The sequence below is a fragment of the Phyllobates terribilis genome, unplaced genomic scaffold, assembly GCF_046119375.1.
Source record: "Phyllobates terribilis strain yellow unplaced genomic scaffold, ASM4611937v1 Scaffold_9__5_contigs__length_417890890, whole genome shotgun sequence".
Taxonomy (NCBI): domain Eukaryota; kingdom Metazoa; phylum Chordata; class Amphibia; order Anura; family Dendrobatidae; genus Phyllobates; species Phyllobates terribilis.
Genome location: NW_027362769.1, coordinates 416,993,141 through 417,020,270, shown reverse-complemented (window position 1 = coordinate 417,020,270; position 27,130 = coordinate 416,993,141). Strand labels below are relative to the sequence as shown.

At 49.8% G+C, this 27,130-nt stretch overlaps 1 protein-coding gene across 2 annotated transcripts in view; it reads right to left on the bottom strand.

Annotated features, from left to right (window-relative positions):
- TGFB1I1 (transforming growth factor beta 1 induced transcript 1) overlaps positions 1–27,130 on the bottom strand; it is a 367,808-nt gene that overhangs the window by 178,361 nt on the left and 162,317 nt on the right. For both annotated transcript variants that reach the window (XM_073649072.1, XM_073649073.1), the window contains exon 8: positions 1,953–2,288. In XM_073649072.1, coding sequence (XP_073505173.1) covers positions 1,953–2,288 — 336 coding nt within the window. The remainder of the gene's footprint in view (positions 1–1,952; positions 2,289–27,130) is intronic.

The window sequence follows — 27,130 nt, the reverse complement described above, 5'->3', positions numbered from 1 at the left end:
GTGTGGAATTGTAGTCATGAGGCCATAGAGGTGAGTGTTCTCCAGAGATAGTGGGGAGCACGTGGCTGGCGTAGAATTGTAGTCATGAGGCCATAGAGGTGAGTGTTCTACAGGGATAGTGGGGAGCACGTGGCTGGCGTGGAATTGTAGTTATGAGGCCATAGAGGTGAGTGTTCTACAGGGATAGAGGGGAGCACGTGGCTGGCGTGGAATTGTAGTCATGAGGCCATAGAGGTGAGTGTTCTACAGGGATAGTGGGGAGCACGTGGCTGGTGTGGAATTGTAGTCATGAGGCCATAGAGGTGAGTGTTCTACAATGGATAGTGGGGAGCACGTGGCTGGTGTGGAATTGTAATCATGAGGACATAGAGGTGAGTGTTCTACAGGGCTAGTGGGGAGCATGTGGCTGGTGTGGAATTATACTCTTGAAGCCATAGAGGTGAGTGTTCTACAGGGATAGTGGGGAGCACGTGGCTGGTGTGGAATTGTAGTCATGAGGACATAGAGGTGAGTGTTCTACAGGGATAGTGGGGAGCATGTGGCTGGTGTGGAATTGTAGTCATGAGGCCATAGAGGTGAGTGTTCTACAGGGATAGTGGGGAGCACGTGGCTGGTGTGGAATTGTAGTCATGAGGACATAGAGGTGAGGTGAGTGTTCTACAGGGATAGTGGGGGGATAGTGGGGAGCATGAGGCTGGTGTGGAATTGTAGTCATGAGGACATAGAGGTGAGTGTTCTACAGGGATAGTGGGGGGATAGTGGGGAGCACGTGGCTGGTGTGGAATTGTAGTCATGAGGCCATAGAGGTGAGTGTTCTACAGGGATAGTGGGGAGCATGAGCCTGGCGTGGAATTGTAGTCATGAGGCCGTAGAGGTGAGTATTCTTCATGGAGATCATGGTACTGTGAGCATGAGGACTCAAGGTTAGCACCGTACAATGAGATACGGAGCCGCACTCTGAGCACATCAGGAACGGGGATTTGTTCAGCTACGTGTTGATGGGTTTTAAAATTCACGTGTATTCTGTAAATTGTTGCTGACATACGTTCATGGCAAGTCTGAACATGACCATAGGCTGCATTTATATTGACCAATTGTTTACAACCAACCAATCGGTTGCATGCATGTTGATCAGTTGACACTTATAGGAAATCTGTCAGTTAATTTTTGTGTACCTACTAATAGTATCCTAAAGTAGGACTTGGGCAACCCTTTCAGAATATGGGACTTTTATTTTTGTACTTTGCCCCATTGTGTTGCTGTAAGCCCCTGAAAATGTATTGTCGCCCGCCAGCTAGTGAAACGTATGTTAATGTTAAATGAATATCCACCCCTTTCCCGCCCATAATCCCGCCACCCCTTTGCTGGTGTCAGTGATTCAGTCACACTGCCGTATCGCATCGCAGTCCTCGGACTGGCCGTCTGCTTTCCTGACCATTCATTTCTATGTGGATGTCACGCTCAGGTCAGGAAAGCAGACGGCCAGTCCGAGGACTGCGATGCGATACGGCAGTGTGACTGAATCACTGACACCAGCAAAGGGGTGGCGGGATTATGGGCGGGAAAGGGGTGGATATTCATTTAACATTAACATACGTTTCACTAGCTGGCGGGCGACAATACATTTTCAGGGGCTTACAGCAACACAATGGGGCAAAGTACAAAAATAAAAGTTACCGTCCATATCCTATTTCAGGATACTATTAGTAGGGTAGATTCGCTTTAATGTCCTGTTTAGACAGACTAACCGAACGCTCATTAGTACGATTGACCTGAACGCACAGAATATCTCTGGTTACACAGGATGAAGGGTTGCCAATAATGAAGATTTTTTGGGGGGGGGTCAGGTAATCATTGGGATACAAGCGTTCTTATGATCACTCGTTCTTGATAATCCGCCAGTGTAAATAAAGCTTAAGGGTTAAGGTTAGGCTACAATTGCCGAGGCTTACCTGTCCTGCTATGGGTCGCTGGCAGCTTTCACACAGACCTTTGGGTTGTGTTTCTATTCCTTGTTGTTGTAGACCAGACTGAAGTTTCACCAACATGGAGTCCAGGTCCCGTTTCCCATCAGGTTCAGCACCTTTGGAGTGGGACATTTCTTCTGGACGTCTGTCCTGTGTGGCAGAACCTTCCTGCATTACTCCAGAACTTCTCTCATCCGGAGCTCCAGTGTTTGTGGATTTCACAATGAATTTTGGAGCTGAGCACATGACTTCTTCAGTTTCAGGGCCCACATCTGCGCTCCCTTGTATGGAGATCTCAGGCTGCTGCTGTGCAAGAGACATCTATAGAAATGGCACAACACACAACAAATAACTCATTGGTGACATTTCTCATCTTCTCTTTGTGGCAGATTAAGTATTCCAAGTGCATCAGTATTTTGCAGCACATGCCGATTCTACAGACACTTTTTGCACCTTGGATGTCAAGGGACTTGGACAGTGGTACTGTGGAGAGGGAACGTGGTCTTTGATGCACCACTTAAAAACTGGTCCAAGAAATCTATCCAATATATGGTCTAGTCTACTTCCAAAATGTCTACATTGAATCCAATGTTAAGAAATCTACCCCATAATATCCTCTGATTACATTCTGCAGAACGCCCATGATGGAGTCTCATGAGTACTCACCACCTATAAAGTTATAAATTCACCCTGTCTAGAGATTTTTAAAAGTGTATTTAAAAATCATAAAATCAGAAGTTACAAATTCTCTATTGACTTTTCCCACTGCACTGACCATAATGGTTGGATTTGCCATCACAGTGACAGGCTAAAGCAATATAACATTTCTTGTTTAATTTGCTCAAGATAAGCAAACGAGTCTGGTGGTCACTGATCCAACCCTAACAAGGACACACCTATCAGCGCAAATATCCATCACAAGTTTAATGGTTCTCTTACTCCTAGTGTCCCAAAAGTTGTCTAACACAAGTGTTCCTGCTGTATCACAGATTGTGACATGTGCATATGGCCACAATGCAAAACGATATGTTTGACGTAAAAGCAACACAGCTCATCACTCTCAAAACACCATCCCCACTGTCAAACATGGTGGTGGCAGCATCATGGTTTGGGCCTGCTTTTCTTCAGCAGGGACAGGGAAGATGGATAAAATTCACACGTCAGTGTGTCCGGTACGAGTGGTGACAGTTTTCACACATACTGGAGACACTGACACACATAGACCCATTCAAATGAATGGGTCTGTGCACATGTCAGTGTGTTTCCACGGACGCTGACATGTCAGGTTTTTGCCAGCAGCATGGCCCGCAAAATGTCCCACACATGTGCACTGTAACATACCTGGCGGCGCCCTTGCATGGTGGTCCATCTCCCACTGTGCAAGAGCGCGCACTTGATCTCCAGTCCAGAATGTCTCTCTGGCTTCCCTCCATGCTGTCTGTTTGTGTCTGTTTCTGCTGCTTAAGGGCGGCGCCCGATCACTTCCTGCTTTTTGTACCTGCTGTGGGTCACACTCCTTGTGCGTCCTCAGCCTATAGCTGTCTGTCACCTGGTATATAACCCAGCTGCTCCAATCAATCCCTGCCTGAGCATTGTGTTTCATTCAGTGTGTGCTTGCACTCTGAAGGTGCCAGGTCCCGTTCTGTGTTTCTCTTGTCTGCCTATTGTAACATACCTGGCGGCGTCCTTGCATGGTGGTCCATCTCCCACTGTGCAAGAGCGCGCACTTGATCTCCAATCCAGAATGTCTCTCTGGCTTCCCTCCATGCTGTCTGTTTGTGTCTGTTTCTGCTGCTTAAGGGCGGCGCCCGATCACTTCCTGCTTTTTGTACCTGCTGTAGGTCACACCCCTTGTGCGTCCTCAGCCTATTGCTGTCTGTCACCTGGTATATAGCTCAGCTGCTCCCATCTATCCCTGCCTGAGCATAGTGTTTCATTCAGTGTGTGCTTTCACTCTGAAGGTGCCAGGTCCCGTTCTTTGTCTCCTGTCTTGCGGTATCAGTTCCCGTGTCTGAACTGAGTCCTGTCTATGTCTCCTGCCTAGCGGTATCAGTTCCCGTGTCTGAACTGAGTCCTGTCTATGTCTCCTGCCTTGCGGTATCAGTTCCCGTGTCTGAGCTGAGTCCTGTCTTTGTCTCCTGCCTTGCGGTATCAGTTCCTGTGTCTGAACTGAGTCCTGTCTGTGTACTCTTGCCTGCTGCCTTTCCTGGAGGCTGTATTTCCAGGCCTGTCTGAACACGCTCCTAGCCTGTTCCTCCCGCCTTCTAGGGGCCGATTACCTAGATCCGTTCCTGTATCTTGTCTGTCCTGTCTGTACACGCTCCTTGCCTGTTCGTCCCGCCTCTCTGGGGGCCGATTACCCAGACCTGCTCCTGTATCTTGTCTGTCCTGTCTGAACACGCTCTTGCCTGTTCGTCCCGCCTCTCTGGGGGCCGTATTCCCAGACCCGCTCCTGTGTCCCGCTGCAGTGTAGGTCTCGTCCGTACACTCAGTTCCAGTCTGTACTCTCTCCTATCCTTTACCTGTTTTGCCTCTATGTCCGTTCCCTTCCTTTTTCTGCAGAGTCTGAACTCGTACCTAACTCCTGCTTGTTGTCTCTGTACTCCCGTTTGTGAGTTTGTGGTCCACTCGCTACTTCACTGCAAGTACCCTGTGGGTATCTGGCTCTGCCTTTCCCTTCCTGTCTGTTTCGTGTGAACAGAGCCCTGTCCCCCCTACTCAGCCTTGCCTGCTCTGACTCCTTTGCTCACCGCTCCGGCGGTTCTAGCCTGCTCTGACTCCTTTGCTTACCGCTCCGGCGGTTCTAGTCTGCTCTGACTCCTTTGCTTACCGCTCCGGCGGTTCTAGTCTGCTCTGACTCCTTTGCTTACCGCTCCGGCGGTTCTAGCCTGCTCTGACTCCTTTGCTCGCTGCTCCGGCAGCCTTGCTCCGCTCTGACCCTTTTGCTCGCTGCTCCGGCAGTCTCGCTCCACTCTTGCTCACCGCTCCAGGCGGCCTCGTCCTGCTTTACTCTTGCTCACTGCTCCGGCAGTCTCGCTCAGCTCTGACCCTTTGTTCACCGCTCCTGGCGGCCTTGTCCTGCTCTACTCTTGCTCACCGCTCCAGGCGGCCTTGTCCTGCCCTGTTCTCGCTCACCTCTCTGGGCGGCCTCACTCTGCTGTGTTTGTCCGCCACATCTGTGGTTCTGTTCCTGAGTCCCAGTGTGTACTGGGTCCTATCCCGCCAGTGTCCCTACCTGCTAGTGCCTCCCTGTCTGCACTCTAGCTGTGCTTGCCTGTCCCCCTCTGCCTGTATTGTTCCTGAGTCCCAGTGTGTACTGGGTCCTATCCCGCCTGTGTTCCTACCTGCTAGTGCCTCCCTGTCTGCACTCTAGCTGTGCTTGCCTGTACCTCCCTGCCTGCATACCCGCCTGCCTGCATACCAGTCGTGCCTGCCTATACCCACCAGTCTGTGTGCCAGCCTACCAGTCTGTTCCTGTATTCCCCTGTGTGGGTCAACAGCCGTGTCCGGGGTCTGTCCTGGAGTAGCACCTGGTCCCTCTGCTCGGTTCCTCCTTGGTGCACTGGCGTCGTATGCCGTCGTGCGACCCTGGTCGGATCGGGTGAATACCTAGTTAAGCCCCTCCAGGCATTCACTCTCCGGCACGGTCCAGTGGAATCACTACAATCACACGCACACGCCGCTCAGCCCGGGCGTGTGCATTACAGCATGCTCAGGCCATGGTTCCCGTTGAGCCCCACGGCCTTCGCTCTCTGAGATGTTTTCCAGCGAATTCGTGCATTAAAAATAAATAAATAATTTTTTTTTTCCTTAGCTAGTTCCAGGCGAAGTAAGCACCCGTCCAGATGGATCTTTCTGCACTCGTTCCTGCGGATCCGCCACGGTACTTTGGGGATCCAAAACAAAGTCGTGCATTTGTGGAGCAATGCATGCTACACTTCAAGGCCTACCCTCTCTATTTTCCTTCCGATTGGGCTAAAGTGGCCTTTATGATTGACTACCTAGCGGGTGATGCCTTGAAATGGGTCACCCCCCTATGGGAAGCATGGGATCCTGTCGTCCTTGACCTGCAGGCCTTCCTGGTGGCCTTTCGTATGGTCTTCGATGATCCTAACCCGGAGGCTCCTGCTGAAGCTTCACATCCCAATATCCCGGAGCAGCCCCGATGGGTAATGTGTGTGGGTAGCGCAATAGTCCTCCAGCCCAATGAGACTACTGCCCACCCAGAATCCTCACAGGGTGACTACGCTTTCCGGAATACTTCTCCCAACCTCAAGAGGCAGTCCAGACGTGCTAGACGTAGAGGCAAGCCGTCACGCCAGGGTCTGTCCTCCCTGAGACCTCCTGACCCCAACCTTGAAGTCCCTACTGAAGCTTCAGCTCCCTGTATCCCGGAGAAGCCCCAACGGGTAATGTACGTGGGTAGTGCACCGGTTCTCCTGCCCGAAGGGACTTCTGCCCATCCAGACTCCACACAGGAGAACTTCCTGCACCCGGCATCAGATGCTTCACCCACTTTAACCGGTCTGCATGTCCAAGGATGCTCCAAAGCTGTGGTTACCTCAGAGTCTGTGCACCCCTACTACCTGGCGGAGGACCCCCTGTTGCCTCCTGAATCCTCCGGGATACCACTCGATGACAAATGGAGTGAGACTTCTCTACACTCGGTACTCGATACTTTGTCTGCTTCGTCCTGTGAGCCTGACAATGGGTACCCCAAAGTGGTAGTTACCCCCGAGTCTCTACACCCCTCCGACCAGGCGGAGGACCTCCAGTTGTCTCCAGAACCCTTCGGGGTGCTACTTGGTAGCGAAAGGACAGAGACTCTCCTATACTCTGTACCTGATACCTCGCTCGCTTCGTCCAGTGAGTCCAACCTAGGGTACTCTGAAGCAGAGGTTACCCATGAGTCTCTACACTCTTCTGACCAGGCGGAGGACCTCCAGTTGTCTCCAGAACCCTTTGGGGTGCCACCTGGTGGTGAATGGACAGAGACTTTCCTATACTCGGTACCCGATACCTCGCCTGCTTCCTCCAGTGAGTCCGACCTTGTGTACTCTGAAGCAGATGTTTTCTCTGAGCCTCTGCACTCTTCTGACCCGGCGGAGGACCTCCAGTTGTTTCCTGAATTCTTCGGGGTACCACCAGATAACAAAGAGACAGTGACTTTTCCTCATTATGTACCTGATAACCCGTCTATTTCTTCCTGTGAGCTTGACAAGATGTACCTCGAAGCAGAGATTACCCCCAAGTCTCTGTCCCCCTCCAACCCGGTGAAGGACTTCCAGTTGTCTCCTGTACCCTCTGGGGTGCCACCTGAAAATATGTGGAGAGAGACTTCCTTGTGTGCTGTTCCTGGTACTCCACCCGTTTCTGTTATGTTCTGCTACCAAAGCTAAGGAAAGAGAGGAGAAATGTCCCTACTATAGGACTCAGCTGAATCCCTACGATGTAACAGGGAACCTGATCCTGCGATCAGACCTGCTAAAGTCCTAATCTAGTCTGTACGGAGACCTATAGATGTGGGGAGGGAATCCCTACAAGTACTAAGGACTGGGAGGAATATGGGACACCTCCTAACAGAAATAGTAGCAGACAGACGAACAAACAAAATAGATAGAACATAGAGGTCCGTAGACCAAGCAAACTAACAGAGCTAGATACAGAGCACAGGCTAGCTAGAAAGTAGATATACAATGAAGTCCAGCAAAGCCAGAAGGGCGGAGCAGGATTAAATAGGCCAACAAGGTCATGTGACCAGCAAAGGAAAAAAAAACCTAACAGCAAGGTTCTAACAGTACCCCCACTTCTAAGAGGATCCTCCGGATCCCCTAGGACCAGGCTTATCAGGAAATCTCCTGTGAAACGCTCTGATAAGTCTGGACGCGGAAACATCATCTGACCTCACCCAAGAGTTATCCTCGGGTCCGAAACCTTTCCAGGCCACAAGATACTGCAAACTACCTCTATACCGTCTAGAGTCAAGGATGCGAGAAATTTCATATTCCCCGTCCTCCACCACCGGAGGAACAGAGGCAGAGGCGTCACCATCCAACACAACAGCTTTTTTTAACAGAGAGACATGAAAGACCGGATTAATTCTCCAGGAGGTAGGAACCTCCAACCTAACAGCAGATTGGTTGACAACCTGAAGCACCTTAAAGGGCCCTACAAACTTGGGACCCAATTTCTTAGAAGGAATCCTCAACCGCAGATTCCTAGAGGACAACCAAACCATGTCACCAACAGCGAACAAAACCTCCTGTCGTTTCCTATCAAAGTAGTCTTTAGATTTTCTGTTGGCCTCCTGAAGATTACCACGCACATCCGTCCAAACTCTTTCCAAATCACCGGAAAAATTCTCCTCCTCAGGCACGGCAGATCCCAACTTGGAGAACGACCCAAACGACGGATGTCTCCCAGAACAACAAAAAAAAGGCGAACAACCAGCAGAAGAAGATGTATGATTGTTCAGAGCAAATTCGGCAAGTGGCAGAAACTCAGACCACCCCTCTTGATTGTCTGCCACAAAACAACGCAAGAACTGCTCAACATCCTGGTTTTTCCTTTCTGTCTGGCCATTAGATTCAGGATGATATCCGGACGAAAACGACAAATGAATTCCCAACCTGTCACAAAAGGCACGCCAAAAACGAGCCACGAACTGAGGACCCCTATCAGAAACAATGTCAGTAGGAACGCCATGAAGTCTGACAATTTCCTTGACAAAGGCCTTAGCGAGAGTTTTAGCGCAGGGCAGTTTGACGAAGGGAACCAAGTGACACATCTTGCTAAAACGGTCCACGACCACCCAGATGACAGTAAAACCCTCAGAGGGGGGAAGGTCAGTTATAAAGTCCATAGCCAAATGTGTCCAAGGAGCACTGGGGACCTCCAAAGGACAAAGTAACCCCGCAGCAGGAGTATGTGAGGACTTAGATCTAGCACATATAGTACATTGGCGCACCCACTTAATGACTTCCTTCTGCCATCCAGGCCACCAAAAACTGCGACCCACCAGTCTCTTGGTCTCAGAGATTCCGGGATGACCTGCCAACCGAGATTCGTGACACTCAACAAACAAATCTCTCCTAAAGGTCCCAGGCACAAACAACCTCCCATGAGGAGTGTTAGATGGGGCATTCTCCTGAGCTTTAAGAATCTCATCTTCCAAAACGGAGTCTAAAGCAGCTATCACAACACCTTCTTGTAAAATGTTTTCCTCTTTCTCAGCACCGACTATGGGAGAAAAACTGCGAGACAAGGCATCCGCCTTAACATTCTTAGTACCAGGGATGTAAGTAACGGAGAAATTAAACCGCGAGAAAAACAGTGCCCACCTAGCCTGACGGGCATTCAGGCGCTTGGCAGCATCAAGATATATCAGATTTTTATGATCCGTAAGAACCTGAACGGGAAATTCCGCACCTTCCAAGAAGTGGCGCCAGTGTTCAAATGCGAGTTTAATAGCCAATAATTCCCGATTACCAATATCGTAATTCAATTCAGTCTCCGAAAATTTTTTTGAAAAAAAGGCACAGGGATGTAATCCATCCCCGTTATCCTGAGACAATACTGCGCCAACCCCCACAGAGGAAGCATCAACCTCAACCAAAAACGGCCTAGTAACATCAGGCTGCATAAGGATGGGAGCAGAGGTGAACCTCTCCTTGAGATACACAAAAGCTTCAATGGCCTCAGAAGACCACTGAACCGCATCAGCACCTTTCCTGGTGAGATCAGTCAGAGGTTTGACAATACTAGAAAAAAATTTTATGAATTTTCTATAGTAATTGGCGAAACCCAAAAACCTCTGTATCGATTTCAAACCAATAGGCCTAGGCCATTCCTGCACAGCCTGAACCTTAACCGGATCCATCTCAAAACCTTTGCTGGAGATAATGTAGCCCAAAAAACTAATTCTCTGTACAGCGAACTCACATTTCTCCAGCTTAGCAAAAAGCGAATTGTCCATTAATAACTGTAATACCTCACGCACGCTCCGCCAATGAGACTCCAGATCTGGCGAATAAATCAAAATGTCATCCAAATACACAACCACATTTTTACCGATCAAAGGTCTAAGGATGTCATTAATCAGATTCTGAAAAAATGCAGGAGCATTAGTAAGACCAAAAGGCATAACCAGATTCTCAAAATAACCCACAGGAGTGTTAAAAGCAGTCTTCCATTCATCACCCTCCTTCATGCGCAACAGATTGTATGCCCCCTTAAGGTCAATTTTAGAGAACCACTTGGCCCCCAATAACTGGTTAAACAGATCAGGAATCAATGGCAGTGGGTAAGGATTGCGTACCGTAATTTTGTTAATCTCACGAAAATCCAGACAAGGACGTAAACCGCCGTCCTTTTTTTTTACAAAAAAAAATCCAACCGCCACAGGAGACTTAGAGGGCCTAATGTGACCGGCGGCCAAACTTGTCTGTATGTATTCCTCCAAAGCCTTCCTCTCAGGAATAGTAAGGTTAAATAAACGACTTTTAGGAAGAATCGCTCCAGGGACAAATTCAATAGAACAATCATAGTCTCTATGGGGAGGCAAAACCTGCGATTCTTTCTCAGAAAAAACTCTCCAAAAATCCTGAATAGGAACAGGCAATTCTCCCCTATCCAAAGCTGCAATACGCCCGTTACAACACTTGTCATAACATTTATGGCTCCAGGATTTAATTTCACTGGTAGACCAATCCAGTACAGGATTGTGAAATTTTAACCAGGGCAAACCCAATATTACTGGAGAAGGCAAGTTATTCAACACTACCAAATCCAATTTCTCATGGTGAACACCATTAATAGTGAGAGGAAATTCACTTCTGACCTTGAGAGTAATATTCTTCAAAGGGGAGCCATCCACAGAAACCACAGCAATGGGGGATGATAAAGGTTCAGGTTTTAAATTGAGTTTTTCCACGAATCCCCCATCAATTACATTCAGTGTAGACCCGCAATCAACAAACACCCGAAATTCCATTAATTTTTCCTGAGCAATCGTGGAAGCAGCTAAAAATATACCCTTGGAATTTAAACAGGCAATACGGGCGTGACTGACCATTTTTTTTTCTTTCTTCATACGAAGCTCACAGCCTTTAATCAAATGACCAGATTTTCCGCAATAGAAACACAAGCCTTCCGAAAAACGACGGTCTTTTTCTTGAGAGCGAGGTGCCACCGATCCAATCTCCATCGGTTCACCACTGTTAGTACACACATTATCATAACCAGAAACTGACATAGCAGAGGATTTGCTCTCATTAACCCTAGCACGCAGTCTTCTATCCACCCGTATAGCTAATTGCATAGCCTGTTGCAAATCCTCAGGTGTAGGATAAGCAATTAGCAGGTCTTTAACCCTTTCACTGAGCCCAGCAAGAAATAGACTTTTCAGAGCAGAATCGTTCCACCTTGTTTGAGTGGACCAATGACGAAAATGAGTACAATATTTTTCCACATTACCTGATCCTTGTTTTAAACGTCTCAACTCAGTCTCAGCTGATGCCACACGGTCAGGATCATCATATAATAATCCTAAAGCAGAAAAAAAACTATCCACTGATCTGAAGCATGTATCACTAGGTTGCAAAGAAAAGGCCCACTCCTGAGGCTCTTTGCGCAAAAGTGACATTATGAACCCTACGCGCTGGGATTCATCCCCAGAGGACTTGGGTCTCAAACGAAAATACAATAAGCAAGCATTTTTAAATGAAAAAAATCTTTCCTTAGAGAATTTGCAGGCTGGACTTACTGTTATGTTCTGCTACCAAAGCTAAGGAAAGAGAGGAGATCTGTCCCTACTATAGGGCTCAGCTGAATCCCTACGATGTAACAGGGAACCTGATCCTGCGATCAGACCTGCTAAAGTCCTAATCTAGTCTGTACGGAGACCTATAGATGTGGGGAGGGAATCCCTACAAGTACTAAGGACTGGGAGGAATATGGGACACCTCCTAACAGAAATAGTAGCAGACAGACGAACAAACAAAATAGATAGAACATAGAGGTCCGTAGACCAAGCAAACTAACAGAGCTAGATACAGAGCACAGGCTAGCTAGAAAGTAGATATACAATGAAGTCCAGCAAAGCCAGAAGGGCGGAGCAGGATTAAATAGGCCAACAAGGTCATGTGACCAGCAAAGGAAAAAAAACCTAACAGCAAGGTTCTAACAGTTTCGTCTGTTGCTAAGGATGGCAGGATTCGAGGTAGCATCCTAGCTAACCAGATGGGATCAATTTTTTCTATGGACAGTGGAAGTGATCTCCTTGAAGTGAACGACTGGTCCTCGAATTCCCTGCGGAAGATTCTGGCAGGCCTGAAGAAGAGGGGGCGTAAGGGGGGGGGGTACTGTAACATACCTGGCGGCGTCCTTGCATGGTGGTCCATCTCCCACTGTGCAAGAGCGCGCACTTGATCTCCAATCCAGAATGTCTCTCTGGCTTCCCTCCATGCTGTCTGTTTGTGTCTGTTTCTGCTGCTTAAGGGCGGCGCCCGATCACTTCCTGCTTTTTGTACCTGCTGTGGGTCACACCCCTTGTGCGTCCTCAGCCTATTGCTGTCTGTCACCTGGTATATAGCTCAGCTGCTCCCATCTATCCCTGCCTGAGCATAGTGTTTCATTCAGTGTGTGCTTTCACTCTGAAGGTGCCAGGTCCCGTTCTTTGTCTCCTGTCTTGCGGTATCAGTTCCCGTGTCTGAACTGAGTCCTATCTATGTCTCCTGCCTAGCGGTATCAGTTCCCGTGTCTGAACTGAGTCCTGTCTATGTCTCCTGCCTTGCGGTATCAGTTCCCGTGTCTGAACTGAGTCCTGTCTATGTCTCCTGCCTTGCGGTATCAGTTCCCGTGTCTGAGCTGAGTCCTGTCTTTGTCTCCTGCCTTGCGGTATCAGTTCCTGTGTCTGAACTGAGTCCTGTCTGTGTACTCTTGCCTGCTGCCTTTCCTGGAGGCTGTATTTCCAGGCCTGTCTGAACACGCTCCTAGCCTGTTCCTCCCGCCTTCTAGGGGCCGATTACCTAGATCCGTTCCTGTATCTTGTCTGTCCTGTCTGTACACGCTCCTTGCCTGTTCGTCCCGCCTCTCTGGGGGCCGATTACCCAGACCTGCTCCTGTATCTTGTCTGTCCTGTCTGAACACGCTCTTGCCTGTTCGTCCCGCCTCTCTGGGGGCCGTATTCCCAGACCCGCTCCTGTGTCCCGCTGCAGTGTAGGTCTCGTCCGTACACTCAGTTCCAGTCTGTACTCTCTCCTATCCTTTACCTGTTTTGCCTCTATGTCCGTTCCCTTCCTTTTTCTGCAGAGTCTGAACTCGTACCTAACTCCTGCTTGTTGTCTCTGTACTCCCGTTTGTGAGTTTGTGGTCCACTCGCTACTTCACTGCAAGTACCCTGTGGGTATCTGGCTCTGCCTTTCCCTTCCTGTCTGTTCCGTGTGAACAGAGCCCTGTCCCCCCTACTCAGCCTTGCCTGCTCTGACTCCTTTGCTCACCGCTCCGGCGGTTCTAGCCTGCTCTGACTCCTTTGCTTACCGCTCCGGCGGTTCTAGTCTGCTCTGACTCCTTTGCTTACCGCTCCGGCGGTTCTAGTCTGCTCTGACTCCTTTGCTTACCGCTCCGGCGGTTCTAGCCTGCTCTGACTCCTTTGCTCGCTGCTCCGGCAGCCTTGCTCCGCTCTGACCCTTTTGCTCGCTGCTCCGGCAGTCTCGCTCCACTCTTGCTCACCGCTCCAGGCGGCCTCGTCCTGCTTTACTCTTGCTCACTGCTCCGGCAGTCTCGCTCAGCTCTGACCCTTTGTTCACCGCTCCTGGCGGCCTTGTCCTGCTCTACTCTTGCTCACCGCTCCAGGCGGCCTTGTCCTGCCCTGTTCTCGCTCACCTCTCTGACGGCCTCACTCTGCTGTGTTTGTCCGCCACATCTGTGGTTCTGTTCCTGAGTCCCAGTGTGTACTGGGTCCTATCCCGCCAGTGTCCCTACCTGCTAGTGCCTCCCTGTCTGCACTCTAGCTGTGCTTGCCTGTCCCCCTCTGCCTGTATTGTTCCTGAGTCCCAGTGTGTACTGGGTCCTATCCCGCCTGTGTTCCTACCTGCTAGTGCCTCCCTGTCTGCACTCTAGCTGTGCTTGCCTGTACCCCCCTGCCTGCATACCCGCCTGCCTGCATACCAGTCGTGCCTGCCTATACCCACCAGTCTGTGTGCCAGCCTACCAGTCTGTTCCTGTATTCCCCTGTGTGGGTCAACAGCCGTGTCCGGGGTCTGTCCTGGAGTAGCACCTGGTCCCTCTGCTCGGTTCCTCCTTGGTGCACTGGCGTTGTATGCCGTCGTGCGACCCTGGTCGGATCGGGTGAATACCTAGTTAAGCCCCTCCAGGCATTCACTCTCCGGCACGGTCCAGTGGAATCACTACAATCACACGCACACGCCGCTCAGCCCGGGCGTGTGCATTACACCTATCCTGGAGGCTGTATTTCCAGGCCTGTCTGAACACGCTCCTAGCCTGTTCCTCCCGCCTTCTAGGGGCCGATTACCTAGACCCGCTCCTGTATCTTGTCTGTCCTGTCTGAACACGCTCCTAGCCTGTTCCTCCCGCCTTCTAGGGGCCGATTACCTAGACCCTCTCCTGTATCTCGTCTGTCCTGTCTGAACACGCTCCTAGCCTGTTCCTCCCGCCTTCTAGGGGCCGATTACCTAGACCCGCTCCTGTATCTTGTCTGCCCTGTCTGAACACGCTCCTAGCCTGCTCCTCCCGCCTTCTAGGGGCCGATTACCTAGACCCGCTCCTGTATCTTGTCTGTCCTGTCTGAACACGCTCCTTGCCTGTACGTCCCGCCTCTCTGGGGGCCGTATTCCCAGACCCGCTCCTGTATCCCGCTGCAGTGTCGGTCTCTTCCGTACGCTCAGTTCCAGTCTGAACTCTCTCCTATCCTTTACCTGTTTTGCCTCTATGTCCGTTCCTTTCCTTTTTCTGCAGAGTCTGAACTCGTACCTAACTCCTGCTTGTTGTCTCTGTACTCCCGTTTGTGAGTTTGTGGTCCACTCGCTACTTCACTGCAAGTACCCTGTGGGTATCTGGCTCTGCCTTTCCCTTCCTGTCTGTTCCGTGTGAACAGAGCCCTGTCTCGTCCTGCTCTGCTCTTGCTCACCGCTCCAGGCGGTCTCGTCCTGCTCTGCTCTTGCTCACCGCTCCAGGTGGTCTCGTCCTGCTCTGCTCTTGCTCACCGCTCCAGGCGGTCTCGTCCTGCTCTGCTCTTGCTCACCGCTCCAGGCGGTCTCGTCCTGCTCTGCTCTTGCTCACCGCTCCAGGCGGTCTCGTCCTGCTCTGCTCTTGCTCACTGCTCCGGGCGGTCTCGTCCTGCTCTGCTCTTGCTCACCGCTCCGGGCGGTCTCGTCCTGCTCTGCTCTTGCTCACCGCTCCGGGCGGTCTCGTCCTGCTCTGCTCTTGCTCACCGCTCCAGGCGTCCTTGTCCTGCCCTGTTCTCGCTCACCTCTCTGGGCGGCCTCACTCTGCTGTGTTTGTCCGCCACATCTGTGGTTCTGTTCCTGAGTCCCAGTGTGTACTGGGTCCTATCCCGCCAGTGTCCCTACCTGCTAGTGCCTCCCTGTCTGCACTCTAGCTGTGCTTGCCTGTCCCTCTCTGCCTGTATTGTTCCTGAGTCCCAGTGTGTACTGGGTCCTATCCCGCCTGTGTTCCTACCTGCTAGTGCCTCCCTGTCTGCACTCTAGCTGTGCTTGCCTGTACCCCCCTGCCTGCATACCCGCCTGCCTGCATACCAGTCGTGCCTGCCTATACCCACCAGTCTGTGTGCCAGCCTACCAGTCTGTTCCTGTATTCCCCTGTGTGGGTCAACAGCCGTGTCCGGGGTCTGTCCTGGAGTAGCACCTGGTCCCTCTGCTCGGTTCCTCCTTGGTGCACTGGCGTCGTATGCCGTCGTGCGACCCTGGTCGGATCGGGTGAATACCTAGTTAAGCCCCTCCAGGCATTCACTCTCCGGCACGGTCCAGTGGAATCACTACAATCACACGCACACGCCGCTCAGCCCGGGCGTGTGCATTACACCTATCCTGGAGGCTGTATTTCCAGGCCTGTCTGAACACGCTCCTAGCCTGTTCCTCCCGCCTTCTAGGGGCCGATTACCTAGACCCGCTCCTGTATCTTGTCTGTCCTGTCTGAACACGCTCCTAGCCTGTTCCTCCCGCCTTCTAGGGGCCGATTACCTAGACCCTCTCCTGTATCTCGTCTGTCCTGTCTGAACACGCTCCTAGCCTGTTCCTCCCGCCTTCTAGGGGCCGATTACCTAGACCCGCTCCTGTATCTTGTCTGTCCTGTCTGAACACGCTCCTAGCCTGCTCCTCCCGCCTTCTAGGGACCGATTACATAGACCCGCTCCTGTATCTTGTCTGTCCTGTCTGAACACACTCCTTGCCTGTTCGTCCCGCCTCTCTGGGGGCCGTATTCCCAGACCCGCTCCTGTATCCCGCTGCAGTGTCGGTCTCTTCCGTACGCTCAGTTCCAGTCTGAACTCTCTCCTATCCTTTACCTGTTTTGCCTCCATGTCCGTTCCTTTCCTTTTTCTGCAGAGTCTGAACACGTACCTAACTCCTGCTTGTTGTCTCTGTACTCCCGTTTGTGAGTTTGTGGTCCACTCGCTACTTCACTGCAAGTACCCTGTGGGTATCTGGCTCTGCCTTTCCCTTCCTGTCTGTTCCGTGTGAACAGAGCCCTGTCTCGTCCTGCTCTGCTCTTGCTCACCGCTCCAGGCGGTCTCGTCCTGCTCTGCTCATGCTCACCGCTCCAGGCGGTCTCGTCCTGCTCTGCTCTTGCTCACCGCTCCGGGCGGTCTCGTCCTGCTCTGCTCTTGCTCACCGCTCCAGGCGGTCTCGTCCTGCTCTGCCCTTTCTCACCGCTCCGGGCGGTCTCGTCCTGCCCTGCTATCGCTCACCTCTCTGGGCGGCCTCACTCTGCCCTGCTCTCGCTCACCTCTCTGGGCGGCCTCACTCTGCTGTGTTTGTCCGCCACATCTGTGGTTCTGTTCCTGAGTCCCAGTGTGTACTGGGTCCTATCCCGCCTGTGTTCCTACCTGCTAGTGCCTTCCTGTCTGCACTCTAGCCGTGCTTGCCTGTACCCCCCTGCCTGCATACCCACCTGCCTGCATACCAGTCGTGCCTGCCTATTCCCACCAGTCTGTGTGCCAGCCTAACCAGTCTGTTCCTGTATTCCCCTGTGTGGGTCAACAGCCGTGTCCGGGGTCTGTCCTGGAGTAGCACCTGGTCCCTCTGCTCGGTTCCTCCTTGGTGCACTGGCGTAGTATGCCGTCGTGTGACCCTGGTCGGATCGGGTGAATACCTAGTTACGCCCCTCCAGGCATTCACTCTCCGGTACGGTCCAGTGGAATCACACGCACACGCCGCTCAGCCCGGGCATGTGCATTACAGCATGCTCAGGCCATGGTTCCCGTTGAGCCCCACGGCCTTCGCTCTCTGAGACGTTTTCCAGCGAATACATGCATTAAAAATAAATAAATACAATTTTTTTTTTCTCTAGCTGAGTTCCTGGCTAATTACGCACCCGTCCAGATGGATCTATCTGCTCTCGTTCCTGCGGATCCGCCACATTACTATGGGGATATAAGACAAAGTCGTGCATTTGTGGAGCAATGCATGCTACACTTCAAGTTCTACCCTCTATGTTTTCCCACCGATCGGGTTAAGGTGGCATTCATTATGTCTAACCTAGCGGGTGATGCCTTGGAATGGATCAACCCCCTATGGGAAACACAGGATCCTATCGTACTGGACATAATGTCCTTCCTGGTGGCCTTTCTAATGGTCTTCGATGATCCTAACCCGGAGGCTCCTGCTGAAGCTTCACTTCCCAATATCCCGGAGCAGCCCCGATGGGTAATGTGTGTGGGTAGCGCAATAGTCCTCCAGCCCAATGAGACTACTGCCCACCCAGAATCCTCACAGGGTGACTACGCTCTCCGGAATACTTCTCCCAACCTCAAGAGGCAGTCCAGACGTGCTAGACGTAGAGGCAAGCCGTCACGCCAGGGTCTGTTCTCCCTGAGACCTCCTGACCCCAACCTTGAAGTCCCTACTGAAGCTTCATCTCCCTGTATCCCGGAGAAGCCCCAACGGGTAATGTGCGTGGGTAGTGCACCAGTTCTCCTGCCCGAAGAGACTACTGCCCATCCAGACTCCACACAGGAGAACTTCCTGCACCCGGCATCAGACGCTTCACCCACTTTAACCGGTGTGCATGTTCAAGGATGCTCCGAAGCTGTGATTACCTCAGAGTCTGTGCACCTCTACTACCTGGCGGAGGACCCCCAGTTGCCTCCTGAATCCTCCGGGATACCACTCGATGACAAATGGAGAGAGACTTCTCTACACCTGGTACTCGATACTTTGTCCGCTCCGTCCTGTGAGCCTGACAATGGGTACCCCAAAGTGGTAGTTACCCCCGAGTCTCTACACCCCTCCGACCAGGCGGAGGACCTCCAGTTGTCTCCTGAACCCTTCGGGGTGCTACCTGGTAGCGAAAGGACAGAGACTCTCCTATACTCTGTACCTGATACCTCGCTCGCTTCGTCCAGTGAGTCCAACCTAGTGTACTCTGAAGCAGAGGTTACCCATGAGTCTCTACACCCCTCTGACCAGGCGGAGGACCTCCAGTTGTCTCCAGAACCCTTCGGGGAGCTACCTGGTAGCGAAAGGACAGAGACTCTCCTATACTCTGTACCTGATACCTCGCTCGCTTCGTCCAGTAAGTCCAACCTAGTGTACTCCGAAGCAGAGGTTACTCCCGAGTCTCTACACCCCTCCGACCGGGCGGAGGACCTCCAGTTGTCTCCAAAACCCTTCGGGGTGCCACCTGGTGGTGAATGGACAGAGACTTTCCTATACTCGGTACCCGATACCTCGCCTGCTTCGTCCAGTGAGTCCGACCTAGTGTACTCTGAAGCAGATGTTTTCTCCGAGCCTCTGCACTCTTCTGACCCAGCGGAGGACCTCCAGTTGTTTCCTGAATCCTCTGGGGTACCACCAGATAACAAAAAGACAGTGATTTTTCCTCATCCTGTACCTGATAACCCGTCTATTTCTTCCTGTGAGCTTGACAAGATGTACCTCGAAGCAGAGTTTACCCCCAAGTCTCTGCTCCCCTCCAACCCGGTGGAGGACTTCCAGTTGTCTCCTGTACCCTCTGGGGTGCCACCTGAAAATATGTGGAGAGAGACTTCCTTGTGTGCTGTTCCTGGTACTCCACCCGTTTCGTCTGTTGCTGAGGATGGCTGGATAGGAGGTAGCATCCTAGCTAACCAGATGAGACCAGTTTTTCCTGTGGACAGTGGGAGTGATCTCCTTGAAGTGAAGGATTGGCCCTCGAATTCCCTGCGGAAGATTCTGGCAGGCCTGAAGAAGAGGGGGCGTAAGGGGGGGGGGTACTGTAACATACCTGGCGGCGCCCTTGCATGGTGGTCCATCTCCCACTGTGCAAGAGCGCGCACTTGATCTCCAGTCCAGAATGTCTCTCTGGCTTCCCTCCATGCTGTCTGTTTGTGTCTGTTTCTGCTGCTTAAGGGCGGCGCCCGATCACTTCCTGCTTTTTGTACCTACTGTGGGTCACACCCCTTGTGCGTCCTCAGCCTATAGCTGTCTGTCACCTGGTATATAACCCAGCTGCTCCAATCAATCCCTGCCTGAGCATTGTGTTTCATTCAGTGTGTGCTTGCACTCTGAAGGTGCCAGGTCCCGTTCTGTGTTTCTCTTGTCTGCCTATCCTGGAGGCTGTATTTCCAGGCCTGTCTGAACACGCTCCTAGCCTGTTCCTCCCGCCTTCTAGGGGCCGATAACCTAGACCCGCTCCTGTATCTTGTCTGTCCTGTCTGAACACGCTCCTAGCCTGTTCCTCCCGCCTTCTAGGGGCCGATTACCTAGACCCTCTCCTGTATCTCGTCTGTCCTGTCTGAACACGCTCCTAGCCTGTTCCTCCCGCCTTCTAGGGGCCGATTACCTAGACCCGCTCCTGTATCTTGACTGTCCTGTCTGAACACACTCCTAGCCTGTTCCTCCCGCCTTCTAGGGGCCAATTACCTAGACCCTCTCCTGTATCTCGTCTGTCCTGTCTGAACACGCTCCTAGCCTGTTCCTCCCGCCTTCTAGGGGCCGATTACCTAGACCCGCTCCTGTATCTTGTCTGTCCTGTCTGAACACGCTCCTAGCCTGCTCCTCCCGCCTTCTAGGGGCCGATTACCTAGACCCGCTCCTGTATCTTGTCTGTCCTGTCTGAACACACTCCTTGCCTGTTCGTCCCGCCTCTCTGGGGGCCGTATTCCCAGACCCGCTCCTGTATCCCGCTGCAGTGTCGGTCTCTTCCGTACGCTCAGTTCCAGTCTGAACTCTCTCCTATCCTTTACCTGTTTTGCCTCTATGTCCGTTCCTTTCCTTTTTCTGCAGAGTCTGAACTCGTACCTAACTCCTGCTTGTTGTCTCTGTACTCCCGTTTGTGAGTTTGTGGTCCACTCGCTACTTCACTGCAAGTACCCTGTCGGTATCTGGCTCTGCCTTTCCCTTCCTGTCTGTTCCGTGTGAACAGAGCCCTGTCTCGTCCTGCTCTGCTCTTGCTCACCGCTCCAGGCGGTCTCGTCCTGCTCTGCTCTTGCTCACCGCTCCGGGCGGTCTCGTCCTGCTCTGCTCTTGCTCACCGCTCCGGGCGGTCTCGTCCTGCTCTGCTCTTGCTCACCGCTCCGGGCGGTCTCGTCCTGCTCTGCCCTTGCTCACCGCTCCGGGCGGTCTCGTCCTGCCCTGCTCTCGCTCACCTCTCTGGGCGGCCTCACTCTGCCCTGCTCTCGCTCACCTCTCTGGGCGGCCTCACTCTGCTGTGTTTGTCCGCCACATCTGTGGTTCTGTTCCTGAGTCCCAGTGTGTACTGGGTCCTATCCCGCCTGTGTTCCTACCTGCTAGTGCCTTCCTGTCTGCACTCTAGCCGTGCTTGCCTGTACTCCCCTGCCTGCATACCCACCTGCCTGCATACCAGTCGTGCCTGCCTATTCCCACCAGTCTGTGTGCCAGCCTAACCAGTCTGTTCCTGTATTCCCCTGTGTCGGTCAACAGCCGTGTCCGGGGTCTGTCCTGGAGTAGCACCTGGTCCCTCTGCTCGGTTCCTCCTTGGTGCACTGGCGTAGTATGCCGTCGTGCGACCCTGGTCGGATCGGGTGAATACCTAGTTACGCCCCTCCAGGCATTCACTCTCCGGCACGGTCCAGTGGAATCACACGCACACGCCGCTCAGCCCGGGCGTGTGCATTACATGCACAGTGATAACACAAGGACAATGTCCCTAAAGGTTCCCGGGCTATTAATATCAGCTCACAGCTGTTTGCTTGACCTTTACTGGTTAGTTTACAGGGGGACAAAAAAAATGATGTAGGGTCCCTCTATAAATTCTAACCAGCAAAGGCTAAACAGACAGCTGATGGCTGATATTAATAGCCAGTGAAGGGGCCAGGTAAATTGGACCCCCTTCCAGGCTAAAAATATTAGCCCTCAGCTGCCCCAGAAATGGTGCATCAATAAAATAGCCACGGCTTTTCCCACCTGTCCTGGTGCGGTGGCAAGTGGGGTAATAGGGTTGAGGTTGATGTCAGCTCTTATATGGCCACTGACACCAAACCCAGGGATAAGTAATGGAGAGGCATCTATAAGACACCCCCATTATTAACCTCATAGCCAAATGTAATGAAGACACAGAGTAAAGTCCTTTAATTGAAATAAACATTCACACCCTCTTTTTCCCATTTATTACTGTAAAATAAAAAATAATAAAACACCATATTCCTCATCCGCCCACCAAAAATCCATTTGTCCCACGAACACCCCAACTCTGATTCATTTGGGTTTCATGGCTGAGTGGTGGCATGAAGCGACCTGGGAACCTTTAGGGCTAATGGCCCCTTTCCCAGATTATTAACATCAGCCCCCCCTGGTCGGCTTTCCCTCTGCTGGTTATGAAAATTACGAGGGAGCCCACGCCGTTTTTTTCTTAATTATTTATTTTAATACACCCTGCACGCTGTACACAGCGGGTGCTGAATACAACTCCCATCATTGTCGCCTGGTCGCACTGATTTCAGGGAGTACTGGCGACAATAATGAGAGCTGCCTTCAGCACCCAGCACCTGGGAACAGCACGAACTGTACAGCTTTTCCCAAGCGCCGGTACGTGTTATATTGTTGCGGCACACGGATGGCACATGGATGCCACACACATGACACACGTATGTTGCACACAGACACACTGACACGGATAGCACCAATACTGTTTTTTTCCAGTACCGGTAATATCAGGACGTGTGACGGGAGCCTAACAGAGGATACACACATCATAACAGGAATGGCTGCAAACCACAAGTCCTATTACTGACAGTAAGAGAACATTACCTTACCTCAAACCCTACCCCCAAATTGTGGCACCCAGCTTTTTCCAAATGTCCCACCAGTCTTAAATCCACAAAGTCCAGAAAGTCTATCAGAGCTTCATGTACAAATCATACACCGCAAGACCTCCTGATGAGGAGCAACAATTACACCCAGAAGAATATGACTGGTGTTAAATTATGAAAATGAGACTGTATGTAGGGAAGAGGACAAGCACTCTTTTCCCTTTCCCCTCTGTATCTACTCTTTTTTTTTATTCCAACTACTAATATACAACCCCTGGCAAAAATTATGGAATCACCGGGCTGGGAGAATGTTCATTCAGTTGTTTAATGTTGAAAAAAAGCAGATCACAGACATGGGACAAAACTAAAGTCATTTCCAATGGCAACTTTAGGGCTTTAAGAAACACTAAAAGAAATCAAGATTAAAAATGTGGTACTCAGTAAGGGTAATTTTTTTTCAGACCAAGCAGAGGGAAAAATTATGGAATCACTCAATTTTGAAGAAAAAATTAAGGAATAATGAAAAACAAACACACAAAAGAACACTCCAATACATCGCTAGTATTTTGTTGCACCACCTCTGGCTTTAATAACAGCTTGCAGTCTCTGAGGCATGGACTTAATGAGTAACAAACAGTACTGTTCATCAATCTGGCTCCAACTTTCTCTGATTGCTGTTGCCAGATCAGCTTTGCAGGTTGGAGCCTTGTCATGGACCATTTTCTTCAACTTCCACCAAAGATTTTCAATTGAATTGAGATCCGGACTATTTGCAGGCCATGACATTGACCTTATGTGTCTTCTTTCAAGGAATGTTTTCACAGTTTTTGCTCTATGGCAGGATGCATTATCATCTTGAAAAATGATGTCATCATCCCCAAACATCGTTTCAATTGATGGGATAAGAAAACTGTCCAAAATATCAATGTAAACTTGGGCATTTATTGCAGATGTAATGACAGCCATCTCCCCAGTGCCTTTACCTGACATGCAGCCCCATATCATCAATGACTGTGGAAATTTGCATGTTCTCTTCATGCCGTCATCTTTATAAATCTCATTGGAACGGCACCAAACAAAAGTTCCAGCATCACCACCTTGCCCAATGCAGATTCGCGATTCATCACTGAATATGACTTTCATCCAGTCATCCACAGTCCACGATTGCTTTTCCTTAGCCCATTGTAACCTTGTTTTTTGTTTAGGTGTTAATGATGGCTTACGTTTAGCTTTTCTGTATGTAAATCCCATTTCCTTTAGGCGGTTTCTTACAGTTCGGTCACAGACATTGACTCCAGTTTACTCCCATTCGTTCCACATTTGTTTTATTGTGCATTTCCTGTTTTGGAGACATATTGCTTTAAGTTTTCGGTCTTGACGCTTTGATGTCTTCCTTGGTCTACCAGTATGTTTGCCTTTAACAACCTTCCCATGTTGTTTGTATTTGGTCCAGATTTTAGACACAGCTGACTGTGAACAACCAACATCTTTTGCAACATTGCGTGATGATTTACCTTCTTTTAAGAGTTTGATAATCCTCTCCTTTGTTTCAATTGACATCTCTCGTGTTGGAGCCATGATTCATGTCAGTCCAATTGTTTCCTCAGAATTGAGTGATTCCATAATTTTTTCCCTCTGCTTGGTCTGAAAAAAATTACCTTTACTGAGTACCACATTTTTTATCTTGATTTCTTTTAGTGTTTCTTAAAGCCATAAAGTTGCCATTTGAAATGACTTTAATTTTGTGCCATGTCTGTGATCTGCTTTTTTTCAACAACATTAAACAACTGAATGAACATCCTCCGAGCCCGGTTATTCCATCATTTTTGCCAGAGGTTGTACAGTGCCTTGTGAAAGTATTTGGCCCCCTTGAACTTTTCTACCTTTTGCCACATATCTGGCTTCAAACATAAAGATTATAATTATATCTGGATACGTTTATTTTTTAACTATTTCATTGTAGACTTTAGCTTTATGTTTGGGATCATTGTCTTGTTGGAAGATAAATTTCCGTCCCAGTCTCAGGTCTTTTGCAGACTCCAACAGGTTTTCTTCCAGAATGGTCCTGTATTTGGCTCCATCCATCTTCCCATCAATTTTATCCATCTTCCCTGTCCCTGCTGAAGAAAAGCAGGCCCAAACCATGATGCTGCCACCACCATGTTTGACAGTGGGGATGGTGTTTTGAGAGTGATGAGCTGTGTTGCTTTTACGTCAAACATATCGTTTTGCATTGTGGCCAAAAAGTTCCATTTTGGTTTCATCTGACCAGAGCACCTTATTCCACATGTTTGGTGTGTCTCCCAGGTGGCTTGTGGCAAACTTCAAACGAGACTTTTTATAGATATCTTTGAGAAATGGCTTTCTTCTTGCCACTCTTCCATAAAGGCCAGATTTGTGCAGTGTACGACTGATTGTTGTCCTATGGACAGACTCTCCCACTTCAGCTGTAGATCTCTGCAGCTCATCCAGAGTGATCATGGGCCTTTTGGCTTCATCGCTGATCAGTCTTCTCCTTGTTCGAGATGAAGGTTTAGATGGACAGCCGGGTCTTGGTAGATTTGCAGTGGTCTGATACTCCTTCCATTTCCATATGATCGCTTGCACAGTGCTCCTTGAGATGTTTAAAACTTGGGAAATCTTTTTGTATCCAAATCCGGCTTTAAACTTCTCCACAACAGTATCTCGGAGCTGCCTGGTGTGTTCCTTGGTCTTCATGATGCTCTCTGCACTTGAAGCAGAACCTTGAGACTATCACAGAGCAGGTGCATTTATACCGAGACTTGATTACACACAGGTGGATTCTATTTATCATTCCCAGTCATTTAGGAGAACATTGGATCCTTCAAAGATCCTCACTGAACTTCTGCACTGAAAGTAAAGGGGCCGAATAATATTGCACGCCCCACTTTTCAGTTTTTAATTTGTTAAAAAAGTTTAAAATATCCAATAAATTTTGTTCCACTTCACGATTGTGTCCCACTTGTTGTTGATTCTTCCCAAAACAATTAGAATTTTATATCTTTATGTTTGAAGCCAGAAATGTGGCAAAAGGTAGAAAAAGTTAAAGGGGGCCAAATACTTTCACAATGCACTGTAATTCCATATGAAAAATAATGAGGCAGATCCATGAAACCATCGAAAAGATAAAGTGTGCTATTCCTGTAGCATCCAAACCAAACACAACTTTTATATCACATTCTACTCTTGAAAAAAGAAATCTTCCCTCAGACTGGTGCCGGGGATTGTGATTGAATCTCCCCATATCATGGAACAGATTTACCACAATGGTGCACGAGAAATGGGAGGATGTTGTTCATAGCAAACAAGCAGCTTCCATCTCTGAGGTCAGAAGTGCTGATGAATCCACAGGTAGAGTCCAGAATGGTGAAGGGTTCATTGTAAGGGAGCGATGGATCTCCATCAGGAGTCCCCATACAATCCTGGACTCGGTGTCAGCACTCTGAAACATGCATTCAAAATTATGTACAGTGGTGACTAAAAGTTTAGCATTTTTCTTAAAAGTGTGATTACTTCTGTCTGGTTGTTTTGATGTAATTTCACTGGTGATGAATTGAAAGTGCATGAAGTTGTCATCATACAAGACCTTCATTTTAACCACAATGCTTTTGAATATACAGTAGTGTTCAAAATAATAGCACTCCAATATGACTGACCAGATTAATCCCTGTTCTTCGTATAAATTCTATCACCACATGTCTAACAATTTACCAGTTGGTGCCATACATTGTAAGAAACCCCCAGACTCCGCATTCATCATCTGCAGGTTTTTGAGTCTGTATGTGAATAATTAATTGTACGGGGGGTGTTCAATATAATAGCAGTGTGGAGGTCAATTAGTGAGGTTAATCATTCTATGAAGAATCAGGTGGCCCTTATTTAAGGGTGAAGCCAGCACATGTTGTACATGCATTTCTCCTTGAAAGCTTGAGAAATATGGGTCATTTGAGAAATTGTTCAGAAGAACAGCGGACTTGGATTAAAAAGTTGATTGGAGAGGGTAAAACTTATGAAGAAGTGCAGACAATGATCGGCTGTTCAGCTAAAATGATCTCCAATGCTTTATAATGGAAAGCAAAACCAGAGAGACGTGGAAAAAAACGGAACACTACCATTCGAATGGGTGGAAGAATAGCCAGAATGGCAAAGGCTCAGCCGATGATCAGCTCCAGGATGCTCAGACAGTCTCCAGTTACCTGTGAGGACTGTGACAGTTAGAAGTCACCTGTGTGAAGCTAATCTCTTACAAAGAAGTCCCTGCAAAGTCCCACTGTTAATAGAAAGACATGTACTGAAGCGGATACAATTTGCCAAAGATCACATCAACTGGTCTAAAGAGAAATAGAGAAACATTTTGTGGACTGAAAGTAAAATTGTTCTTTTATGGGTCCAAGAGCAGCAGACAGTTCATCAGGCGATCCCAAACTCTGCATTCAGCCACAATACACCCTGCAGACAGTGAAGCATGGTGGTGAAGCATCATGATCTAGGCATGTTTCTCTTACTATGGTGCCGGACCTATTTACCACATACCAGGGATTATGGACCAGTTTGCATATATTAAAATACTTGAAGAGGTCATGTTGCCTTATGTAAAAGAGGATATGCCCTTGAAATGGGTGTTTCAACAAGACAACGACCCTAAACACACCAACATTAGTAAATGAGCAAAATCTTGGTTCCACTCCAACAAAAT